Source organism: Leucoraja erinacea, chromosome 38 (genome assembly GCF_028641065.1).
Source record: "Leucoraja erinacea ecotype New England chromosome 38, Leri_hhj_1, whole genome shotgun sequence".
In the NCBI taxonomy this organism is placed as follows: domain Eukaryota; kingdom Metazoa; phylum Chordata; class Chondrichthyes; order Rajiformes; family Rajidae; genus Leucoraja; species Leucoraja erinaceus.
The window spans coordinates 11,770,697-11,792,924 of NC_073414.1; the positions used below are offsets into that span (position 1 = coordinate 11,770,697).

At 45.2% G+C, this 22,228-nt stretch overlaps 1 protein-coding gene across 1 annotated transcript in view; it reads right to left on the bottom strand.

The window, feature by feature from the left end:
• LOC129714287 (nck-associated protein 1-like) overlaps nt 1–22,228 on the bottom strand; it is a 204,256-nt gene that overhangs the window by 52,340 nt on the left and 129,688 nt on the right. Inside the window, exons 22-24 of the mRNA XM_055663845.1 lie at nt 21,279–21,409; nt 18,671–18,768; nt 10,485–10,578 (exon numbers count right to left, since the gene is read on the bottom strand). Of these exons, the coding sequence (XP_055519820.1) occupies nt 10,485–10,578; nt 18,671–18,768; nt 21,279–21,409 (323 nt within the window). The remainder of the gene's footprint in view (nt 1–10,484; nt 10,579–18,670; nt 18,769–21,278; nt 21,410–22,228) is intronic.

The following is a 22,228-nucleotide window of genomic DNA, read 5'->3' on the forward strand; positions in this document are numbered from 1 at the left end:
TTGGAGAACTCAGAAAAGTGCTGAAAAGCAGGACCTCCAGGGTGGAAATTCAGTCCCTTGCGAGGGAAGACATAGGGACTGACGAGGTAGAGTCACTGTGGATTGAGTTGAGGAATTGCAAAGGCAAGAAGACACTAATGGGGGTCTGTAAATAACTCCAATATAGTAGCCTGGGTGTAAGTTGCAGCAGGAGTTAAAACTGTCATGTAACAAAGGTAATGCCACTGTGGTGATGGGGGATTTCAATATGCAGGTAGACTGGGAAAATCAGGTTGGTTCAGGACCACAAGAAAGAGGGTTTGTAGAGAGTCTCCGAGATGGATTCTTAGAGCAGCTTGTAATGGAGCCGACCAAAGAAAAGGCAATTCTGGGTTTAGTGTTGTCCAATGAACCAGATTTGATAAGAGAACTCGAGGCAAAGGAACTGCTTGGAGGCATTGATTGTAATATGATTTGTTTTAATCTGCAATTTGAGAAGGAAAGGGTTAAATTGGAAGTGTCAGTGATGCAGTTGAATAAAGGGGAATATGAAGGCTCATGCCAAGGCAGACTGGAAAGGGATTCTAGCAGGAATGACGGTGGAACAGCAATGGTAGGAATTTCTGGGTATAATCCGTCAGATGCAGGATCATTTCATTCCAAAAAGGAAGAAAGATTCTAAGGGTAGTAGGAGGCAACCATGGCTGACAAGAGAAGTTATGGATTAAATAAAACTAAAAGAAAAGATGTACAATCTGAGAAAATACATTCTTACCATAGAGGGAATACAGAGAAGGTTCACCAGACTGATTCCTGGGATGTCAGGACTTTCACATGAAGAAAGACTGGATAGACTCGGCTTGTACCCGCTAGAATTTAGAAGATTGAGGGGGGATCTTATAGAAACTTACAAAATTCTTAAGCGGTTGGACAAGATAGATGCAGGAAGATTGTTCCCGATGTTGGGGAAGTCCAGAACAAGGGGTCACAGTTTAAGGATAAGGGGGAAATCTTTTAGGACCGAGATGAGAAAAACATTTTTCACACAGAGAGTGGTGAATCTGTGCAATTCTCTGCCACAGAAGGTAGTTGAGACCCGTTCATTGTGTATACTTTAGAGGGAGTTAGATGTGGCCCTTGTGGCTAAAGCGATCAGGGGGTATGGAGAGAAGGCAGGTACAGTATACTGAGTTGGATGATCAGCCATAATCATATTGAATGGCGGTGCAGGCTCGAAGGGCCGAATGGCCTACTACTGCACCTAATTTCTATGTTTCTATGTATAACATAGCAAAGAGTAGCTGGAAGCCAGAGGACTGGGAAACTTTATATATGACAACAGAAGGAAACAAAGCAGGCAATACGGGCTGAAAAGATGAAGTACGAGGAGAAGCTGGCCAGGAATATAAAGAATGACAGTAAAAGCTTATTTAGATATGTTACGGGAAATAGAATAGTAAAGTCAAAAGTGGGTCCCTTGAAGGCAGACATGGGTGAAATTATTATGGGAAACAAGGAAATGGCAGAAGAATTGAACAGGTACTTCAGATCTGTCTTCACTAAGGAAGACACAAACAATCTCCCAGAAGTGCTGGAGGACAGAGGATATAAGGAGGTAGAGGAACTGAAATAAATTTTCATTATGCGAGAAATAGTATTGGGAAGGCTAATGGGACTGAAGGATAATCATTTTCCAATGTTCAATAGATCCAGAATCAGTTCCTGTGGATTGGAGAATAGCTAATGTTATTCCACTTTTCAAGAAAGGAGCGAGAGAGAAAACGGGGAATTACAGACCTGTTAGCCTGACTTCGATGGTGGGAAAGATGATAGTCAATTATTAAAGAGGTAATAATGGGGCATTTGGACAGTAGTAAAAGGATTAATCCTAGTCAACATGGATTTGTGAAAGGGAAATCATGCTTGATTAATCTTCTGGAATTTTTGGAGGATGTGACAAGTAAAATGGATGAAGGGGTGCCTGTGGCCCTCATAACAAGAGGATTTCAGTATTGGAGTAAATAGGTTCTTCTGCAGTTGTATCGGGCTCTGGTGAGACCACATCTGGAGTATTGTGCACAGTTTTGGTCTCCTAATTTGAGGAACGGCATCCTTGTGATTGAGGCCATGCAGGGTAGGTTCACGAAATTGATCCCTGGGATGGTGGGACAGTCACATGAGGAAAGATTGAAAAGACTAGGCTTGTATTCACTGGAGTTTAGAAGGATGAGGGGTGATCTTATAGATACATAGAAACATACAAAATAGGTGCAGGAGGAGGCCATTCGGCCCTTCGAGCCAGCACCGCCATTCATTGTGATCATGGCTGATCATCCCCTATCAATAACCCGTGCCTGCCTTCTCCCCATATCCCTTGACACCATTAGCCCCTAGAGCTGTATCTAAATCTATCTTAAATCCATCCAGTGATTGACAGGTAATTCCTTGAATTCACAACTCTGGGTGAAAAAGTTTTTTCTCACCTCAGTCTTAAATGACCTCCCCTTTATTCTAAGAATGTGGCACGAGGTTCTGGACTCGCCCAACATCGGGAACATGTGTCCTGCATCTAGCTTGGTTGCCCCCTCATCCTTCTAAACTACAGTGACTACAATCCTAGTCTTTTCAATCTTTCCTCATCTGACAGTCCTGCCATCCCAGGGATCAATCTCGTGAACCTACGCTGCACTGCTTCAATCACAAGGACGTCCTTCCTCAAATTAGAAAACCAAAACTGTACACAATACTCCAGATGTGGTCTCACCAGAGCCATATACAACTGCAGAAGAACCTATTTACTCCTGTACTGAAATCCTCGTGTTATAAAGGCCAACATTCCATTAGCTTTCTTCACTGCCTGCTGTACCTGCACGCCAACTTTTGGTGTACAAGGACACCCAGGTCTCGCTGTACCTCCCCCTTACCTAACCTAACCCCATTGAGATAATAATCTGACCCCTTGTTTTTGCCACCAGAGTGGATAACCTCACATTTATCTACATTATACTGCATCTGCCATGCATCTGCCCACTCACTCAACCTGTCCAGGTCACCCTGTAACCTCCAACATCCTCTTCACAGTTCATACTGCCACCCAGCTTTATGTCATCCACATACTTGCTAGTGTTGCTCCTAATTCCCTCTTCCAAATCATTAATATATATAGTAAACAGTTGCAGCCCCAACACCGAGCCTTGCGGCATTCCACTCGCCACTGCCTGCCATTCTGAAAAGGACCCGTTCACTCCTACTCTTTGCTTCCGGTCTGCCAACCAATTTTCTATCCATGTCAACAGCCTACCTCCAATACCATGTGCTCTAATTTTAGTCACCAGTCTCCCGTGCGGGACCTTTTCAAAGGCTTTCTGGAAGTCTAGATACACTACATCCACTGGCACCCCTTCATTCATTTTACTTGACACATCCTCAAAAAATTCCAGAAGATTAGTCAATCATGTTTTCCCTTTCATAAATCCATGTTGACTTGGACTAATCCTTTTACTACTATCCAAATGCCCCATTATTACCTCTTTAATAATTGACCAGCATTTTTCCCACCACCGAAGTCAGGCTAACTGATCTGTAATTCCCCGTTTCCTCTCTTGCTCCTTTCTTGAAAAGTGGGATAACATTAGCAATCATCCAATCCACAGGAACTGATCCTGAATCTATTGAAAATTGGAAAATGATCACCCATGCATCCACTATTTCTAGAGCCACCTCCCTGAGGACCCTGGGATTTATCATCCTTCAGTCCCATTAGCCTACCCAATACTATTTCTCGCCTAATGAAGATTTATTTCAGTTCCTCTACCCCCTTAGATCCACTGTCCTCCAGTACATCAGGGATATTGTTTGTGTCTTCCTTAGTGAAGACAGATCCGAAGAGCCTATTCAACTCTTCAGCCATTTCCTTGTTGCCCATAATAAATTTGCCCGTGTTTGCCTTCAAGGGACCCACATTTGACTTTGTCTCTCTTTTCCCCTTAAAATATCTAAAGAAGCTTTTACTGTCCTTCTTAAAAGCTTCTTTAGATATGTTAAGGGAAAAAGAGTATAAAAGAAATAGAAACATATAAAATTATAAACTGGACAAGCTAGATGTAGGAAAAATGTTCCCAGTGTTGGGCGAGTACAGAACCAGGGGCCACAGTCTTAGAATAATGGGGAGTTCATTTAAGACTGAGGTGAGAAAAAACTTTTTCACCCAGAGAGTTGTGAATTTATGGAATTCCCTGCCACAGAGGGCAGTGGAGGCCAAATCACTGAATGGATTTAAGAGAGAGTTAGATAGAGCTCTAGGGGCTAGTGAAGTCAAGGGATATGGGGAGAAGGCAGGCACGGGTTATTGATAGGGGACGATCAGCCATTATCACAATGAATGGCGGTGCTGGCTCGAAGGGCCGAATGGCCAACACTTGCACCTATTTTCTATGTTTCTATTTTTCTATGGTGGCATAGTCATTGTGGGGCAAAAAGCACTGTTTCTCTGTTGAACTGTTCTAAATTGTATGAACCTACCTCTGAAACACAGCACAGGGACAGGCCCATCATACCTGCATTGACCATGATTCAAATCTAATGTAACCACATCTGCCGGTACATGATCTGTATCTCTCTATCCAATCCCTGTTCATGTGTCTGTCTAAATGCCTCTTAAGCATTGCTTAATTTCTGCTTTTACCACCTCCCCTGGCACTGCATTTTATTCACCCACTATGAGACTGCTTCAATTTTGGTGTTGTCTACAAGCGTACTCACCATCCCATCTATATTTACGTCTAGCTCACTGTCCTACCTTCATCAATTTCCTTTGTGACCTTCTTGAAAAACTTAATCAAGGTAGTGAGACACGACATGCCGTGTACAAAGCCTTGCTGGCTCTCCCTAATTGGCCTATTTTCCTCCAAATTGGAATAAAGCCATCTCATAGAAACATAGAAATAGGTGTAGGAGTAGGCCATTCGGCCCTTTGAGCTTGCACCGCCATTCAATATGATCATGGCTGATAATCCAACTCAGTCTACTAACTACTAACCTCTCAAAAAGCTACGGAGCAGCCTTACTGTATAAAGTACTGGAGAGGGAATAGATGAAGAGCCCTTTCCCTAAGAACTGCATTCAGAAGCACCGAGAAGTACACGTTACTGGGGGACTCGGGGAACTTCAATTAAAAGGGGGGGGGGGGGGGGGGGGGGGGTAGGAAGAAGGAGAGAGAAGAGTATGTTTGCACATTGCTCTCATATGGTTTGTGAACATGTCATTAATTGTCAGCTTCCTCAAAGAAACATAGAAAATAGGTGCAGGAGTAGGCCATTCGGCCCTTCGAGCCTACGCCGCCATTCAATATGATCATGGCTGATCATCCAACTCAGTATCCTGTACCTGCCTTCTCTCCATACCCCCTGATCCCTTTAGCCACAAGGGCTACATCTAACTCCCTATTAAATATAGCCAATGAACTGGCCTGAACTACCTTCTGCGGCAGAGACTTCCAGAGATTCACCACTCTCTGTGTGAAAAAGGTTTTCCCCCTCTCAGTCCTAAAAGATTTCCCCCTTATCCTTAAACTGTGACGCCTTGTTCTGGACTTCCCCAACATCGAGAACAATCTTCCTGCATCTAGCTGTCCAACAAACCCTTAAGAATTTTGTAAGTTTCTATAAGAAACCCCCTCAATCTTCTAAATTCTAGCGAGTATAAGCTAAGTCTATCCAGTCTATCTTCATATGAAAGTCCTGACATCCCATGCGTATGGGAAACTTTTTAAATCTCTCCCTGCACGGGAGACCCGACCTTTTCTCGTCGGGTTTCCGTTGTCGTTGGGGCCGCAACGAGGAGCGGCCTCCAACAGGAAGAGACCGGGGACTCTGGTGCTATGACTCACCGTCACCGTCGCGGGGCTGGCCGAGTCCGGAGCGGGTGGAGCGGTGGAGGAGCGCTGCTGCTGCTGCTGCTGCTGCTGCGGCCCGACCGGAGAGTCGGAGGCTCCAACAGCAGGTCTGTGGACGGCGGCACCGGGAGCCCGCGGGTCCCTGGAGGGAGACTGCTTTTCAGGGCTCTCGCAACGGCGACTTCCCCCGCCCGAGTTGCAGAGTCGAAGAGCTCCTGGAGCGGGGCCTGACATCACCGCCCCGCGCGGCTTGGAATGGCCGCGGGACTCTGCGAGCGCACGCCGGGGGCTCTAACACCAAGACCCGGTGTGCGACCTTGCACCACCCGGGGTGGCTTTAATGGCCGGGGGAAAATCGGCATCGCCAGCCGGGGGCTTTGACTTTGACTCTGACATCGGGGGGGCGGGGGGGGGGGGGGGGAGATGGAGAGATAAGTTTATTTGGCCTTCCATCACAGCGATGTGATGGATGTTTATGTAAATTATGTTGTGTCTTGGGTCTATTTGTTTGTAAAGTATGGCTGCAGAAACGGCATTTCGTTTGGACCTCAAGGGGTCCAAATGACAAATAAATGTATCTTGTATCTTGTATCTTGTTCCCGGCGGTCTCAGCTCACCGGAGCTCCAGCACGGTGACCCAGGCAAGGCATTTCCCGCTGTACGATAGCGCTCCAGCACTGTGCCGCCGCCGAAGCCGTGGTTCTGGGCGGTCCCCGACAGGAAACGCCGCTCCAGGCCCGCTGGTAGGCTGCGAGGACGGGTCGAAGCTGCAGCCCGGAGAAAAGCTGCCTCTCCGACCAGGTAGGGACCCCGAAAGGTAGTTTCCCCCTTCCCCCCCACATAAAAAAGACTAGACCTCCAGACAAAACACTTTAACTAACCAAAAATAAAAATAAAACGGTGAAAAGACAGACAACTGCTGGCAGGGCAGCCGTGCACAGGACAGCGCCTCCTATAGGACCTGCAGAAAAGTCCTGACCGTATTGTTGCCTCTAGATGTCCTACAGAAATACTGCCCAATACGCTGAATTTCTCCAGCACCTGCAGTTCCTTGAATCACTTTGTAAATCTTCTCTGCATTCTTTCAATCTTAACAGTATCCTTACCATATCAAAGTGACCAAAACAGAACATAATAGAATAGAATAGAATAGAATAGTTTCTTTATTGTCATTGTAACATGAACCATGTACAACGAAATTTTAAAATGTCAGCCAGTCAGTGCACCATTCAAACATTTCTAAAAGCTAACGATACATACAAGGTAAAATATTAAAAGATAAACAACTAAATAAATATCACGAAAAAAGCACGCATAAACACCCAACCCTCCATCCTTCTGTCGATTTCACAGTGTACCACAGTCCCTTAGTATGTCTCGCCCCTGCGTTCCTTGGCGGCTACATTTAGTGCTTTTATAGCAGTGGGGTAAAAACTGTTTTTTAGTCTGTTCGTCCTTGTCCTTGTAGATCTGTACCGTCTGCCTGACGGCAACAGTTCAAACAGGGAGTGTCCGGGGTGGGAAATGTCCTTTATGATACTCTGGGATTTTTTGGTGCAGCGGGAACTGTGTAAGTCCTCCAAGGTAAGGAGAGGGCAGCCGACAATCCTCTGGGCGTTGTCAATGGCCCTCTGGAGCGCTTTCCTCTGAGCCGCTGTGCCGCTGGTGTACCACACGCATACACAGTATGTTAGTATGCTCTCAATGGAGCACCGATAAAAGGACAGCAGCAGTCTCTGAGTGATGTTATTCTTCCTGAGCACCCTCAGGAAGTGCAGTCTCTGCTGGACCTTTTTCAGCAGCGCAGTGGTGTTCACGCTCCACGTCAGGTCCTCCTCAATATGGATTCCCAGGAAGCGGAAATCCGCCACCCTCTCTACACAGTCCCCTCCGATAGTCAATGGTACCATGTCCGTTTTATTCTTCCTGAAGTCTATTATTACTTCCTTTGTCTTTAAGGTGTTGAGGAGCAGGTTATTTTCTTCATACCACACTGTCAGCTGCTCCACCTCATCCCGGTAGGCGTACTCGTCCCCCCCGGAGATGAGTCCCACCACCGTAGTGTCATCCGCAAATTTGACAATGGTGTTGCTGTGGTGGGCGGGAGTGCAGTCATGTGTGTAGATGGTGTAGAGCAGGGGGCTCAGTACGCAGCCCTGTGGAGAGCCGGTACTGAGGCTGAGGGCCGTGGATGTATGATGGCCCACTCTGACTCTCTGGCTGCGACCCGACAGGAAGCTATTTATCCACGTACAGGTGGAGTGTGGAAGTCCCAAGTCCCCCAGTTTGTCCACCAGTTTGTGGGGAAGGATGGTATTAAAAGCAGAGCTGTGGTCAACAAAGAGCATCCGCACGTAGCTCCCCCGCTGCTCCAGGTGAGACAGTGCAGCATGGAGAGCTGTGGCTACAGCGTCCTCTGTAGATCTATTTGCTCTGTACGCAAACTGGTGGGGGTCAAAGCTTCGGGGCAGGAGTGATGTGATATGACCCCGGACCAGTTTTTCAAAACACTTCATCACCACTGGTGTGAGTGCGACTGGCCGGTAGTCGTTGAGGCTGGAGATGTTGGTTTTTTTGGGCAAGGGGACTATGGTGGAGGACTTCAGACAGGGTGGAACAGTGGACTGGGCCAGAGACTGGTTAAAAATCCTTGTAAAGACTCCTGCCAGCTGGTCTGCGCAGTCCTTCAACACGCGTCCAGAGACGCCGTCAGGTCCAGTAGCCTTCCTTGGATTGATGGCCCGCAGAGTGCGCCTCACCTCATGCTCCTCTATCTTGAGGGTTAGGCTGCTGTGGACCAAGTGCTGTGATGTGGCTGTCTCGGGTGGCTCCACTTCAAAGCGAGCAAAGAAGTGGTTCATCTCCTCTGCCAGCGAGGCGTCACCTTCAACAGCTCCAAGGTTGGTCTTATAGTTGGTGAGATACTGGATCCCCTGCCACACCTGCCTGCTATTATTACTGTCCAGGTGGTCCTCTATCTTCTTCCTGTAGTTTGATTTGGCCTCTCTGATGCCTCTTCTCAGGTTAGCTCGGGCCGTGCTGTATAAAGCCCTGTCGCCAGACCTAAAAGCGGTGTTCCTCTCTTTCAACAGCCGCTGGACCTCCCGGGTCATCCAGGGCTTCTGGTTGGGGTAGACCCGGATGCGTTTGTCCACTGTGACCGTGTCCATGCAGTTTTTAATGTAACACAGTACACTGTCTATGAACACCTCCAGGTCCCGGTGTTCAAACACCTCCCAGTTGGTCCTGTCGAAACAGTCCTGCAGCTGCTGAGAAGCACCATCAGGCCAGGTTGTGATGGTCTTTGTAATAGTAGGAGCGGTTTTCCTGAGGGGGGCATATGCAGGAATTAAGAGCAGGGACATATGGTCAGACTGGCCCAGGTGTGGTAGTGGTCTAGCCCTGTAGCCCAGCTTGATGTTGGAGTAGACCTTGTCCAGGGTGTTAGCTCCTCTTGTAGCACATTTAACATGCTGGTAGAATTTGGGCAGCATTTTCTTCAAGTCCGCGTGGTTAAAGTCCCCTGCTATGATGTGAACACCGTCAGGATATATGCTGGAGTATATATACAACCATATATACTCCAAATGCGGCCTCACGTTCATCTTCTACAAATGTAACATAACATTACATCTTTTCTATTCAGTACCCTGACTGATGAAGACCAGCATGTCAAATCCTTTTTCACCAACCTATGTCCCTGCAACACAACAGTTCTATGTCGAGTCCCCCATATTTACAGCATTTTGGGGGTCACCACTCTCAGAGCAGCCACACAAATCCCCTGCCCACAAGAGCAGGTCATAGGCTGGGGATCCTACAGCGAGTAACACCACATCCCCTCCACCCACTGCCCCCCCTCCCCCTTCCCAAAAGCCCTTCCACTATCTGCAAGACACGTCAATAAACAGTAGACAATAGGTGCCGCAGTATGCCATTTGGCCCTTTGAGCCAGCGATCATCCCCAATCAGTACCCCGTTCCTGCCTTCTCCCCATATCCCCTGACCACAATTTTTAAGACACCTATCAAGCTCTCTCTTGAAAGCATCCAGAGAACCCGCCTCCGCCACCCTCCGAGGCAAAGAATTCCACAGACTCACCACTCTCTGTGAGAAAAAGTGTTTCCTCGTCTCTGTTCTAAATAGCTTACTCCTTATTTTCAAACTGTGGCCCCTGGTTCTGGAGTCCCCCAACATCGGGAACATGTTTCCTGCCTCTAGTGTGTCCAAGCCCTTAACAGTCTTATATGTTTCAATGAGATATCCTCTCATCCTTCTAACATCCGTCAGGACTGTGATGAAACACTCTCCACTTGCCTGGATGAGTGCAGTGAGAAACACCACTTTGGAGCTCAACACCATCCTGAGCAAAGTAGCCACTTGATCATCACCCCATCCACCACCCTACACACAACCACACTCCACCACTGGCACACATAGATTCAAGACTTGATGTGATGAAGAGGATACAGGTGTCCGAAGCGGGGCAGTCAGGTTTGACTGGATCGATCCCTTGGTGGAAGGCTCGGGCAATGATTCAAGGTGGGATGATTCGTTTCAACAAAAGAGAGGATCAAACTAACGAGGTAAAGTAAAACATTGTGTCACTCACATGTTAGACGCTTGGCCAAGGTAGTCATCACATCTGGTTTCTGAAGGTTGGACCTTATTTGTACCAAGATGTCCATGTTCTCCACCACCAGTTTCTGTTTACACAATACAACATACACTGTGAATCATGAGGTTGCCGTGAGTGCTGGGCTCCGCCTGGTCCGTGACAGGCACAGCCCTCCCCTCCATCAACACTTCTACATGAGGCTCTGTCTCCAGAAGAACGAAAATATGCCATCAGAGACACCCACCATCTGGTCCATGTTCTCTTCCCGCTGCCACCGTCGGGCAGGACGTCCCACACCGCCAGTTTCAAGAAAAGCTACTTTCCCCCAATTATCAGATCTGCGCAACGATGACCACAATCCAACCTCGGCAGCAAGAACACCACAGACACTTCTTGCATCACCATGGACTTGGTTTAGAATGTTGTGTTAGTGCTTAAGATCATGTTTTTTTTTTTGCAGTATTTTTTGTTTCACTATCTTGTATAATTTATATTTTAAGTGATATCTGAGTCCATGTGCGTGTGGTGGAACACAGAACAGAACAAACAACTAGGGGTTTAAGAAGGAACTGCAGATGCTGGAAAATCGAAGGTAGACAAAAATGCTGGAGAAACTCAGCGGTTGGCGCCGGAGGAAGGAGATTGCAGCCCTCCGGCAGTCTGTTTGTTTTTTCATCCTTTTTGTTATTTTTAGCATTTGTTTAAAGTTTGTTTTAATGTTCTTCTGTTTGGTTTATGTTGGGGAGGGGGGGAGGGGGGGAAACTTTTTTTCCAGGTCCTTACCTCCCGGAGAGGTGATGAAGTTTCGGATCACATTCTCCGGGCTCTGCGGCCTACCATCGATGGAGATGAAAAGCTGCCCCGGACTGTCGTGAACCCCACCGCAGGGCACGGACTTACTTCCCATCAAGGGCTCGCAGTCTCAGGAGAGGCTAGTCGGGAGCTCCAACACTGCAGAAGGTTCGTCCAGCCCCGACACGAGGTTTGATCGCCCGGTGCGGGGGAGCTGATTACCCCCCCGATGCAGGAGCTGAACGCCTCGACGCGGGCCTAAATGCCGCCGGCTACGGGACTCAAGACCATCCCGTCAACGGGGGGATCGAGGCCCCCGAACCTAAGAAGAACAACAAGGGAAGGACTTGGAACTTTATTTTCGCCTTGCTGACCAGTGTACAGTGAGGAATGTGTACTAGTCACTGTGATGGATGTTTACGTTAAAAATGTGTTTTTTAGTCTGTTGGTTTTTAAATTATACTACTGACCTGGCCAGTGAATTTCACTACACCAATTGATGTATGTGGCAATAAATGAACATGAACAGTACAGCAGAGGAACAGGTCCTTATGCCCACAGTGTCTGTGCTGAAGAGAATCCCACGTTAAACTAATTTGCTGTCTGCACATGATACATACCTCTCCATAACTGAATATGAATGAATTGCAGATGCTGGTTTACACTGAAGATAGACACAAAAAGCTGGAGTTACTCAGAAGGTTAGTCAGCATCTCTGGAGAAAAGGAATAGGTGCAATTTCAGATCTAGACAGAAATGCCGCCTGACCCGCTGAGGTGCTCCAGTTGTTTGTGTCTATCTTCGGTTTAAACCAGCATCTGCAGCTCCAGCTTTTTGTCTCTACGCTCCATAAACTGCTTGGCCATGTACCTATCATAAACACCACCATCATATCAGCCCCTTGGCATCACGTTCCAGGCACTCACCACCCTCTGTGTAAAAGACACGTCCCACACAACTTTACATTTTGCCTCTCTCACATCAAAGCTGTGCCTTCATTGATGCTTCTTTGTAATTACCCACTTGTTTTCCATCCTGCTCTCTTTATATTGCTTAAAGGCCCCGTCTCATTTCATCTTTCTGAACCTTGCATATGCTTCCTTGTTATCTTCAATTAAAGTTGCAACCTCTTTGGTCATTCCCTTACTTTGCCATCCATTCTCCTGCTCTTTACTGGAACATATTAGTTCCGAACTTCAAACAGCTGGATTTTAAACAAATTCCACATATCAGATGTAGACTTACCCAATAACAGCTACTCACAATTGAATGTCCCATGCAATAATGCTGCCTAACAATGCTGTTACCTACCACACCCCAATTAAGTACCTTCCCTCAAGGTCCAGACTTGCCCTTACTCATTACTATCATAAAACATACAGAGTTGTGAGCACTGTTCCCAAAATGCTCTTCCACTGAAATACTGGTCATCTGACAAAGCTCAATTCTCAACACTGGGAGTATGTTCCCCCCCTCAAGTTGGAATATCCATATACTGTTTCACGAAACCCTCTTGAATACTAACAACATATTCTTCCCTGTCCAAGCCTTTGGCACTGAGCAAGTCCCAGTCAATATTGGGGAAGCTAAGCAAGTCTCTGTTGCTTTGGCATCTTTCAGTAATCTGCTAGATATTGGAGGGCCTATAGTGCAATATCTTTAGGCTGCTTGCACCTTTCTAATGAGTTTGGAAATGCTGCACAGGCAGCATATTCCATTTCTGAAACACCACCCATATAACCATATAACATTATAACAATTACAGCATGGAAACAGGCCATCTCAACCCTTCTAGTCCGTGCCGAACACGTATTCTACCCTAGTCCCATATACCTGCGCTCAGACCATAACCCTCCATTCCTTTCCCGTCCATATAACTATCCAATTTATTTTTAATGATAAAAAAAACCTGCCTCCACTACCTTCACTGGAAGCTCATTCCACACAGCCACCACTCTCTGAGTAGAGAAGTTCCCCCTCATGTTACCCCTAAACTTCTGTCCCTTAACTCTCAAGTCATGTCCCCTTGTTTGAATCTTCCCTACTCTCAGTGGGAAAAGCCTATCCACGTCAACTCTGTCTATCCCTCTCATCATTTTAAAGACCTCTATCAAGTCCCCCCTTAACCATCTGCGCTCGAAAGAATACAGCCCTAACTTGTTCAACCTTTCTCTGTAACTTAGTTGCTGAAACCCAGGCAACTTTCTAGTAAATCTCCTCTGTGCTCTCTCTATTTTGTTGACATCCTTCCTATAATTAGGCGACCAAAATTGTACACCATACTACAGAATTGGCCTCACCAATGCCTTGTACAATTTTAACATTACATCCCAACTTCTATACTCAATGCTCTGATTTATAAAGGCCAGCACACCAAAAGCTTTCTTTACCGCCATATCTACACGAGATTCCACTTTCAGTGAACTGTGCACAGTTATTCCCAGATCCCTCTGTTCACCTGCATTCTTCAATTTCCTACCATTTACCATGTACGTCCTATTTTGATTTGTCCTGCCAAGATGTAGCACCTCACACTTATCAGCATTAAACTCCATCTGCCATCTTTCAGCCCACTCTTCCAACTGGCATAAATCTCTCTGTAGACTTTGAAAATCTACTTCATTATCCACAACACCACCTATCTTACTATCATCTGCATACTTACTAATCCAATTTACCACACCATCATCCAGATCATTGATGTACATGACAAACAACAGTGGACCCAACACAGATCCCTGTGGCACCTCACTAGTCACTGGCCTCCAACCTGACAAACAACCATCCACCATTACTCTCTGGCATCTCCCATTCAGCCACTGTTGAATCCATCTTGCTACTCCACCATTAATACCCAACAATTGAACTTTCTTAACCAACCTTCCATGAGGAACCTTGTCAAAGGCCTCACTGAAGTCCATATATACAACATCCACTGCTTTACCCTCATCAATTTCCCGAGTAACCTCTTCAAAAAATTCAAGAAGATTAGTCAAACATGACCTTCCAGGCACAAATCCATGTTCACTGTTCCTAATCAGACCCTGTTTATCCAGATGCGTATATATATTATCTCTAAGTATCCTTTCCATTAATTTGCCCACCACTGACATCAAACTAACAGGTCTATAATTGCTAGGTTTACTCTTAGACCCCTTTTTTTAAAAATGGAACAACATGTGCAGTACGCCAATCTACCGGCACCATTCCCATTTCTATTGACATTTAAAATATTTCTGTCATAGCCCCTGCTATTTCTACAGTAACTTCCCTCAATGTCCTAGGGAATATCCTGTCAGGACCTGGAGACTTATCAACTTTTATATTTCTCAAAAGTGTCTGTACTTCCTCTTCTTTGAATCTCATAGTTTCCATAGCTACTCTACTTGTTTCCCTTATCTCACATAATTCAATATCCTTCTCCTTGGTGAATACCGAAGAAAATAAATTGTTCAATATCTCTCCCATCTCTTTTGGCTCTGCAGATAGCTGTCCACTCTAACTCTCTAATGGACCAATTGTATCCCTCAATATCCTTTTGCTATTAATATAGCTGTAGAAACCCTTTGGATTTACTTTCACCTTACTTGCCAAAGCAACCTCATATCTTCTTTTAGCTTTTCTAATTTCTTTCTTAAGATTCTTTTTACATTCTTAATACTCCTCAAGCACCTCATTTACTCCATGCTGCCTAATTATTGTAGATCTCTCTCTTTTTCCAAACCGTGTCCAATTTCCCTTGAAAACCATGGCTCTTTCCAACTTTTACTATTTCCTTTCAACCGAACAGGAACATAAAGATTCTGTACTCTTAAAATGTCACCTTTAAATGTCCTCCATTTCTCTTCCACATCTTTCCCATAAAACAAACTGTCCCGATTTACTCTTTTTAAATCCTTTCGCATCTCATCAAAGTTAGCCTTTCTCCAATCAAAAATCTCAACCCTAGGTCCAGTTCTGACCCTCTCCATAATTATATTGAAACTAATGGTATTGTGATCACTGGTCCCGAACTGTTCCCCAACGCATACCTCTGCCACCTGACCCGTCTCATTTCCTAACAGGAGGTCCAGCATCGCACATTCTCGAGTAGGTACTTCTATGTATTGCTGCAAAAAACTATCCTGCACACATTTTACAAACTCCAACCCATCCAGCCCATTTACAGAATGTGTTTCCCAGTCTATGTGTGGAAAATTGAAATCTCCCACAATCACTACCTTGTGCTTACTACTAATATCTGCAATCTCCTTACATATTTGCTCTTCCAATTCTCGCTCCCCATTTGGCGGTCTAAAATACACCCCTATAAGTGTTGCTACCCCTTTACCATTTCTCAGTTCCACCCAAATAGCCTCCCTAGACGAGCCCTCTAATCTATCCTGCCAAAGCACTGCTGTAATATCTTCCCTGATAAGCAATGCAACACATCCACCTCTTGCCCCTCCAATTCTATTACACCTGAAGCAACAAAATCCTGGAATATTTAGTTTCCAATCACAGTTTCTCTCCAGGGATGCTGCCTGTCATGCTGAGTTAGTCCAGCAATTGGTGTCAATCTTCAGTTTAAACCAGCATATGTAGTTCCTTCCTGCACCTATTCTTACATTTAAACTCCGTCCTGGGAGAAGTACAAGGTGTTGCATTATGGTAAGTTAGACCAGGGCAGGACCTGCACAGTAAATGGTCTTGGAAGAGTGTTGTAGAGCAGAGTGATTTGGTAATGTAGGTGCACAGTTCGCTGAAATTGGTGAATACAGGTAGACAGGGCAGTGAAAAAGGCTTCCCTTGATTGGATGGGGCACTGAGTATGGCAGTTGAGATATCATGTGACAACTGCTCAGGTCATTGGTGTAATTCTGGTCACCCAGCTATAGGAAGGATATCATTAAGCTGGAAAGGGTGCAGGAGTTTCATGAGGATGTTACTTGGACTAGAGGACGAGTTAAAAGGAGAAGGTAGACAAAAATGCTGGAGAAACTCAGCGGGTGACGCAGCATCTATGGAGCGAAGGAAATAGGTAACGTTCGATCCAAAACCCTTCTTCAGAAAAGGAGAGACTGGATACACTAGGATGTTGCTGAAGAGCATAGGAGATTGAGGGTGATTTTAATTAGGAATTTAAAATCACGAGGAGCATGGACCATATCACATATTTGTTTCATAACAGGGAGTCTTAAACCAGAGGGCACGCATTTAAGGTGAAATGAAAAAGATTTTAAAAGGTTAAAGATTTGCAACTTTTTACAAATGTTTAGGGGGTATGTGGAATAAATGAGCTGCCAGACGAAGTGCTAGATCGGATAGACCTATCTACACCACTCATAATGTTATATACTTCTATCAGGTCACCATGCAACCTCCAGCATTTCAGAGAAAACAATCCATGTCTGTCCGAACTCTTACTGCAACTAATACCCCCTTAATGAGGCAACATTTGGTAAACCTCTTCTGGACCCTTTACAGGTTGCCCCATTCATGTTCTTCCTGGAAGGGAGCAACACGAATTGCATGCAATACTCCAAATGTGGCCTAACCAAAATCTTATAAAGCCGGATCATTACTTCCTGACTTTTATACTCAACGCCCTGACATATGAAAGCAAGTATACCATATGTGTACCTCTTTACCACTTTACCAACTTGTGTTGCTACCTTCAAGGAGTTATGGACTTGGACCCAAGAACCACCTGTACATCAATGTTGTTAAGGGTCATGAATTTAATTGAAACATTTCCCCATACATTTGTCCTCCCAAATTGCAACATGCTTGGATTAAACTCCAACTTCCGTTGCTTCACCCATTTCTGTAACTTATTCATATCCAGCGGAAGATAGACACAAAAAGCTGGAGTAACTCAATGGGACAGGCAGCATCTCTGGAGAGAAGGAATGGTTGGCGTTTTGGGTCGAGACCCTTCATATCCAGCTCAATACCATGCCAGCCTTCCTTACAGTCTACGACCTCAGTAATCTCGGTGTTATCTTCAAACTTCCCAATTCACTGTTCCAAATTATTTATAGCCATGAGTCAACTGCTAGCCCACCAGCCGTGAGTGAGCTGCTGGTACATCAGGCTTGAGGGACTGAGCTGCCACCCCAAGAACCCATACCAGCGCTTCAGAAAGCCCCCCTCCCCACTGGCCACCAATATTGAAATTGGTGGAGAGGTGGAATATTGCATCAGGGGACCAGCCCTCCCATGTGAACATCCCACCATGCATGAAATGGTATGAAACTGCATTTGAATCTGGTGGCGTTGCACCCTGCATGAAATGGTATGAATCTGCACTTGAATTTGGTGGCCTTGCACCCTGCTGAAAGTGGTATGAAACTGCACTTGAATTTGGTGGGCTTGGATCCAGCTTGAAGAGTTGTTAAACTGTACTCGAATTTGGTGGCCCTGCACCCTGCTTGAAGTCGCATGAAAATGCACTTGAATTCGGTGGCCTAGTAACCTCTTCAAAAAATTCAAGAAGATTAGTCAAACATGACCTTCCAGGCACAAATCCATGCTGACTGTTCCTAATCAGACCCTGTTTATCCAGATGCTTATATATATTATTTCTAAGTATCTTTTCCATTAATTTGCCCACCACTGAAGTCAAACTAACAGGTCTATAATTGCTAGGTGTACTCTTAGAACCCTTTTTAAACAATGGAACAACATGCGCAGTATGCCAATCCTCGGGGGCTATTCCCATTTCTAATGACATGTGAAATATTTCTGTCATAGCCCCGGCTATTTCTACACTAACTTCCCTCAATGTCCTAGGGAATATCCTGTCAGGACCTGGAGACTTATCCACTTTTATATTTTTCAAAAGTGTCAGTACTTCTTTTACTTTTAAACTCATAGTATCCATAGCTACTCTTCTAGTTTCCCTTACCTCACATAATTCAATATCCTTCTCCTTGGTGAATACCGAAGACAATACATTGTTCAATATCTCCCCCATCTCTTTTGGCTCTTTTGCAGATAGCTGTCCACTCTGTCTCTCCAATGGACCAATTTTATCCCTCATTATCCTTTTGCTATTGATATAGCTGTAGACACCCTTTGGATTTACTTTCACCTTACTTGCCAAAGCAACCTAATATCTTCTTTTAGCTTTTCTAATTTCTTTCTTAAGATACTTTTTACATTCCTTATACTCCTCAAGCTTCCGTGTTCCGTGTGAAACTCCACTGGTCACAGACCTCCAGTATGAATATTGTCCTTCCACCACAACCCACTGTCCTCTTATCAGTAACCCAGTTCTGAATCCATGCAACCAACTACTAATCCCCTTCATCTTAATCTTCTTCATCAGCCTACCTTGATAAATTAATGATAAATTCTATAATATCATTGTGGGGAGGGAGGCCATCACCACAGACACTGCTCACCTTCAGCTCGGCCACCTGTGACGTGACATGCCACATCAGATGCTCACTCATCTGTTTCATTCCGTATGGACCAATCAGTTCCGCCAACGCCTGCATCTCTAACAAGGGACAATGGTTGAAATCAAGAGAAAATATTTCAATGTAATAACAGAATTAATCCTTCAATGAAGTAATGAACCCAGTGAGGTTGAATTGGTCAACTGAGTTATCCCCATACAATGCAAAGTTCAGTAGCACAGCTACGCAGCAAGACCTGTCCCTTGAATCAGAGAGGTGCGGTGGTTTAGGTGTGGAAGGGTGAATGAACCAATGAGTGCAGACGGAGGGAGCAGCCTCTGCAGAACGCGGAAAGGGGTGGACAAGGAAAATGTGATTAGTGGTGGGATCCCATTAGAAGCGACAGAAATGACCGAGGATGCAGAGGCTGGGAATCGTGCAAGGTGAGGACCAGGGGAACTCTAAATTTGTGCCATCCTCGGGGGAAGGGGAGCAAGAGCAGGACTACGGGACACAAAAGGAGATGGATGAGTGATCATCTATAACTGAAGGGGGCGGGAGGGAAACCATGTTTACTAAGCTAAGAGGAAATCTCAGATGTCCTAGAATCTTATCTTGGGAGCAGATGCAGCGGAGACGGAGGAATTAGGAGATGGGAATAGTGTCTTCGCAAAAGGTAGGCTGGGAGGAAGGGTTGGCTGGATAACTGGGAGTCAGTAGGTTTCAAGTAGATGTCACATCAGGAACATCAGGTGCAGTTTCAAAAAGTGAGGGAGAGAGAAAACAGGGAATTACAGACCAGTTAGTCTAACATCGGTAGTGGGGAAACGGCTAGAGTCAGTTTGTAAAGATGGGATAGCAGCACATTTGGAAAGTGGTGAAATCATTGGACAAAGTCAGCATGGATTTATGAAAGGTAAATCATGTCTGACGAATCGTATAGAATTTTCGAGGATGTAACTAGTAGAGTGGATAAGGGCGAACCAGTGGATGTGTTATATCTGCACTTTCAGAAGGCTTTCGACAAGGTCCCACACAAGAGATTAGTATGCAAAATTAAAGCACATGGTATTGGGGGTTCAGTATTGATGTGGATTGAGAACTGGCTGGCAGACAGGAAGCAAAGAGTAGGAGTAAACGGGTCCTTTACAGAATGGCAGGCAGTGACTAGTGGGGTACCGCAAGGCTCAGTGCTGGGACCTCAGCTATTTACAATATATATTAATGATTTGGATGAGGGAATTGAATGCAACATCTCCAAGTTTGCGGATGACACGAAGCTGGGGGGCAGTGTTAGCTGTGAGGAGGATCCTAGGAGGCTTTAAGGTGACCTGGATAGGCTGCGTGAGTGGCCAAATGCATGGCAGATGCAGTATAATGTGGATAAATGTGAGGTTATCCACTTTGGTGGCAAAAACAGGAAAGTAGACTATTATCTGAATGGTGACCGATTAGGAAAAGGGGAGATGCAACGAGACCTGGGTGTCATGGTACACCAGTCATTGAAAGTAGGCATGCAGGTGCAGCAGGCAGTGAAGAATTCATAGCATTCATAGCAAAAGGATTTGAGTATAGGAGCAGGGAGGTTCTACTGCAGTTGTACTTGGTTTTGGTGAGACCACACCTGGAGTATTGCGTACAGTTTGGTCTCTTTATCTGAGGATAAGACATTCTTGCCATAGAGGGTGTACAGAGAAGGTTCACCAGACTGATTCCTGGAATGTCAGGACTTTCATATGAAGAAAGACTGGATAGACTCGGCTTATACTCGCTAGAATTTAGAAGATTGAGGGGGGATCTTATTGAAACTTACAAAATTCTTAAGGGGTTGAACAGGCTAGATGCAGGAAGATTGTTCCCGATGTTGGGGAAATCCAGAACAAGGGGTCACAGTTTAAGGATAAGGGGGAAATCTTTTAGGACCGAGATGAGAAAAACAGTTTTCACACAGAGTGGTGAATCTCTGGAATTCTCTGCCACAGTAGGTAGTTGAGGCCAGTTCATTGGCTATATTTAAGAGGGAGTTAGATGTGGCCCTTGTGGCTAAAGGTATCAGGTGGTATGGAGAGAAGGCAGGTACAGGATACTTAGTTGGATGATCAGCCATGATCATATTGAATGGCGGTGCAGGCTCAAAGGACCGAATAGCCTACTCCTGCACCTATTTTCTATGTCTATGAAGTTAGAGGAGGTGATGAAGACAGATAGATCAAGAACGGGGAAAAGAGGTGCCAGAGATGGTCCAGGTGAATTTGCGCGCAGGGTGCATGTTCGCTATCCCAATCTGAGCCGTAACTAAGAGGGCCACAGGGGCTCACATGAAAGCCAGATTCAGGGTACAGGTCAAAATCACAATTCCCTCCCACAATGTTGGAAGGCCTTTAATGGGTGTTTGCATCTTAAAGAACACCACTAATGAAAAGCCACTGAAAAGTTTAATTAACCATTGACACATTTGAAACTGATTTTAAACAAATCCACATAAGCCTGCAGAAAGTTAGTGCAGCTTGCATTAGCAACTGTCTGAACATTTGTGTTGACTTTGTCAGTTTGCAGTTTGCAAAATGTCAATAGGCCATATCCAGGTATCTATTTGAATCAGTTCACTAACCTGAAACATCGGAATATTCTTCAGCGCTGAAAATCTGCAGGTTTTCAACAGGAATGGTCACAAATGATTTGATAGCAGGGGAGTGAATGATGACCCCAGTACTGGTCTGCCTCAGGAGACTTTCCAAGTACCTAAAAAGAAGAGTTTCAGAAAGGAACATCATGATAAATTATGTCAAGGAGTTGGAGTTATATAATTTTGCCACTAGAGCTACATAGCCAACATGACAGGAGCAGTTATTCTGGGTGATATCGTGTGCCATTTGAGCTAGGATGATGCTACAACTATATTCCTTGGAGTACCGGAGGCTGAGGGGTGATCTTACAGAGGCGTATAAAACCATGAGGGGAATATATAGTGTGAATGCACAGAGCTTTTTAGCCTGGATAGGCTAATCAAAAAACAAACAACATTGGTTTAAAGTGAGGGGAAAGATTTAATAGAAATTTGAGGAACAACATTTTATGGTATGTGGGTATATGGAGTGAGCTGACAGTAGTGAAGATAGACACAAAATGCTGGAGTAACTCAGCGGGTCAGACAGCATCTCTGGAGAATATGAGAAGAAGGGTCTCGACCAAAAACGTCACCTATTTCTTTTCTCCAGAGTAGCTGTCTGACCCGCTGGGCTATTCTAGCTTTTTGTATCCGTCAGTTTAAACCAGCATCTGCATTTCCTTTCTGTGCAGAAGAGGTAGTGTGGCAGGTACTATAACGACATTTTAAAAATATTTGGACATGTATATCGATAGGAAAGGTCATACAGCATGGGATGTCATACGGCATGGAAAAAGGCCCTTGAGAGAAACAATTACCTCTCTGAGCTGGGCCCACCTCTTTAAAAAACTTGTGAGATATAAATTCCGCTCACAAAGCTACAACGACTATCCCCTATATGGGTCAAATGCAGACAAGTGGCACCTGTTCAGGGAGACATCTTGGTCAGCTTG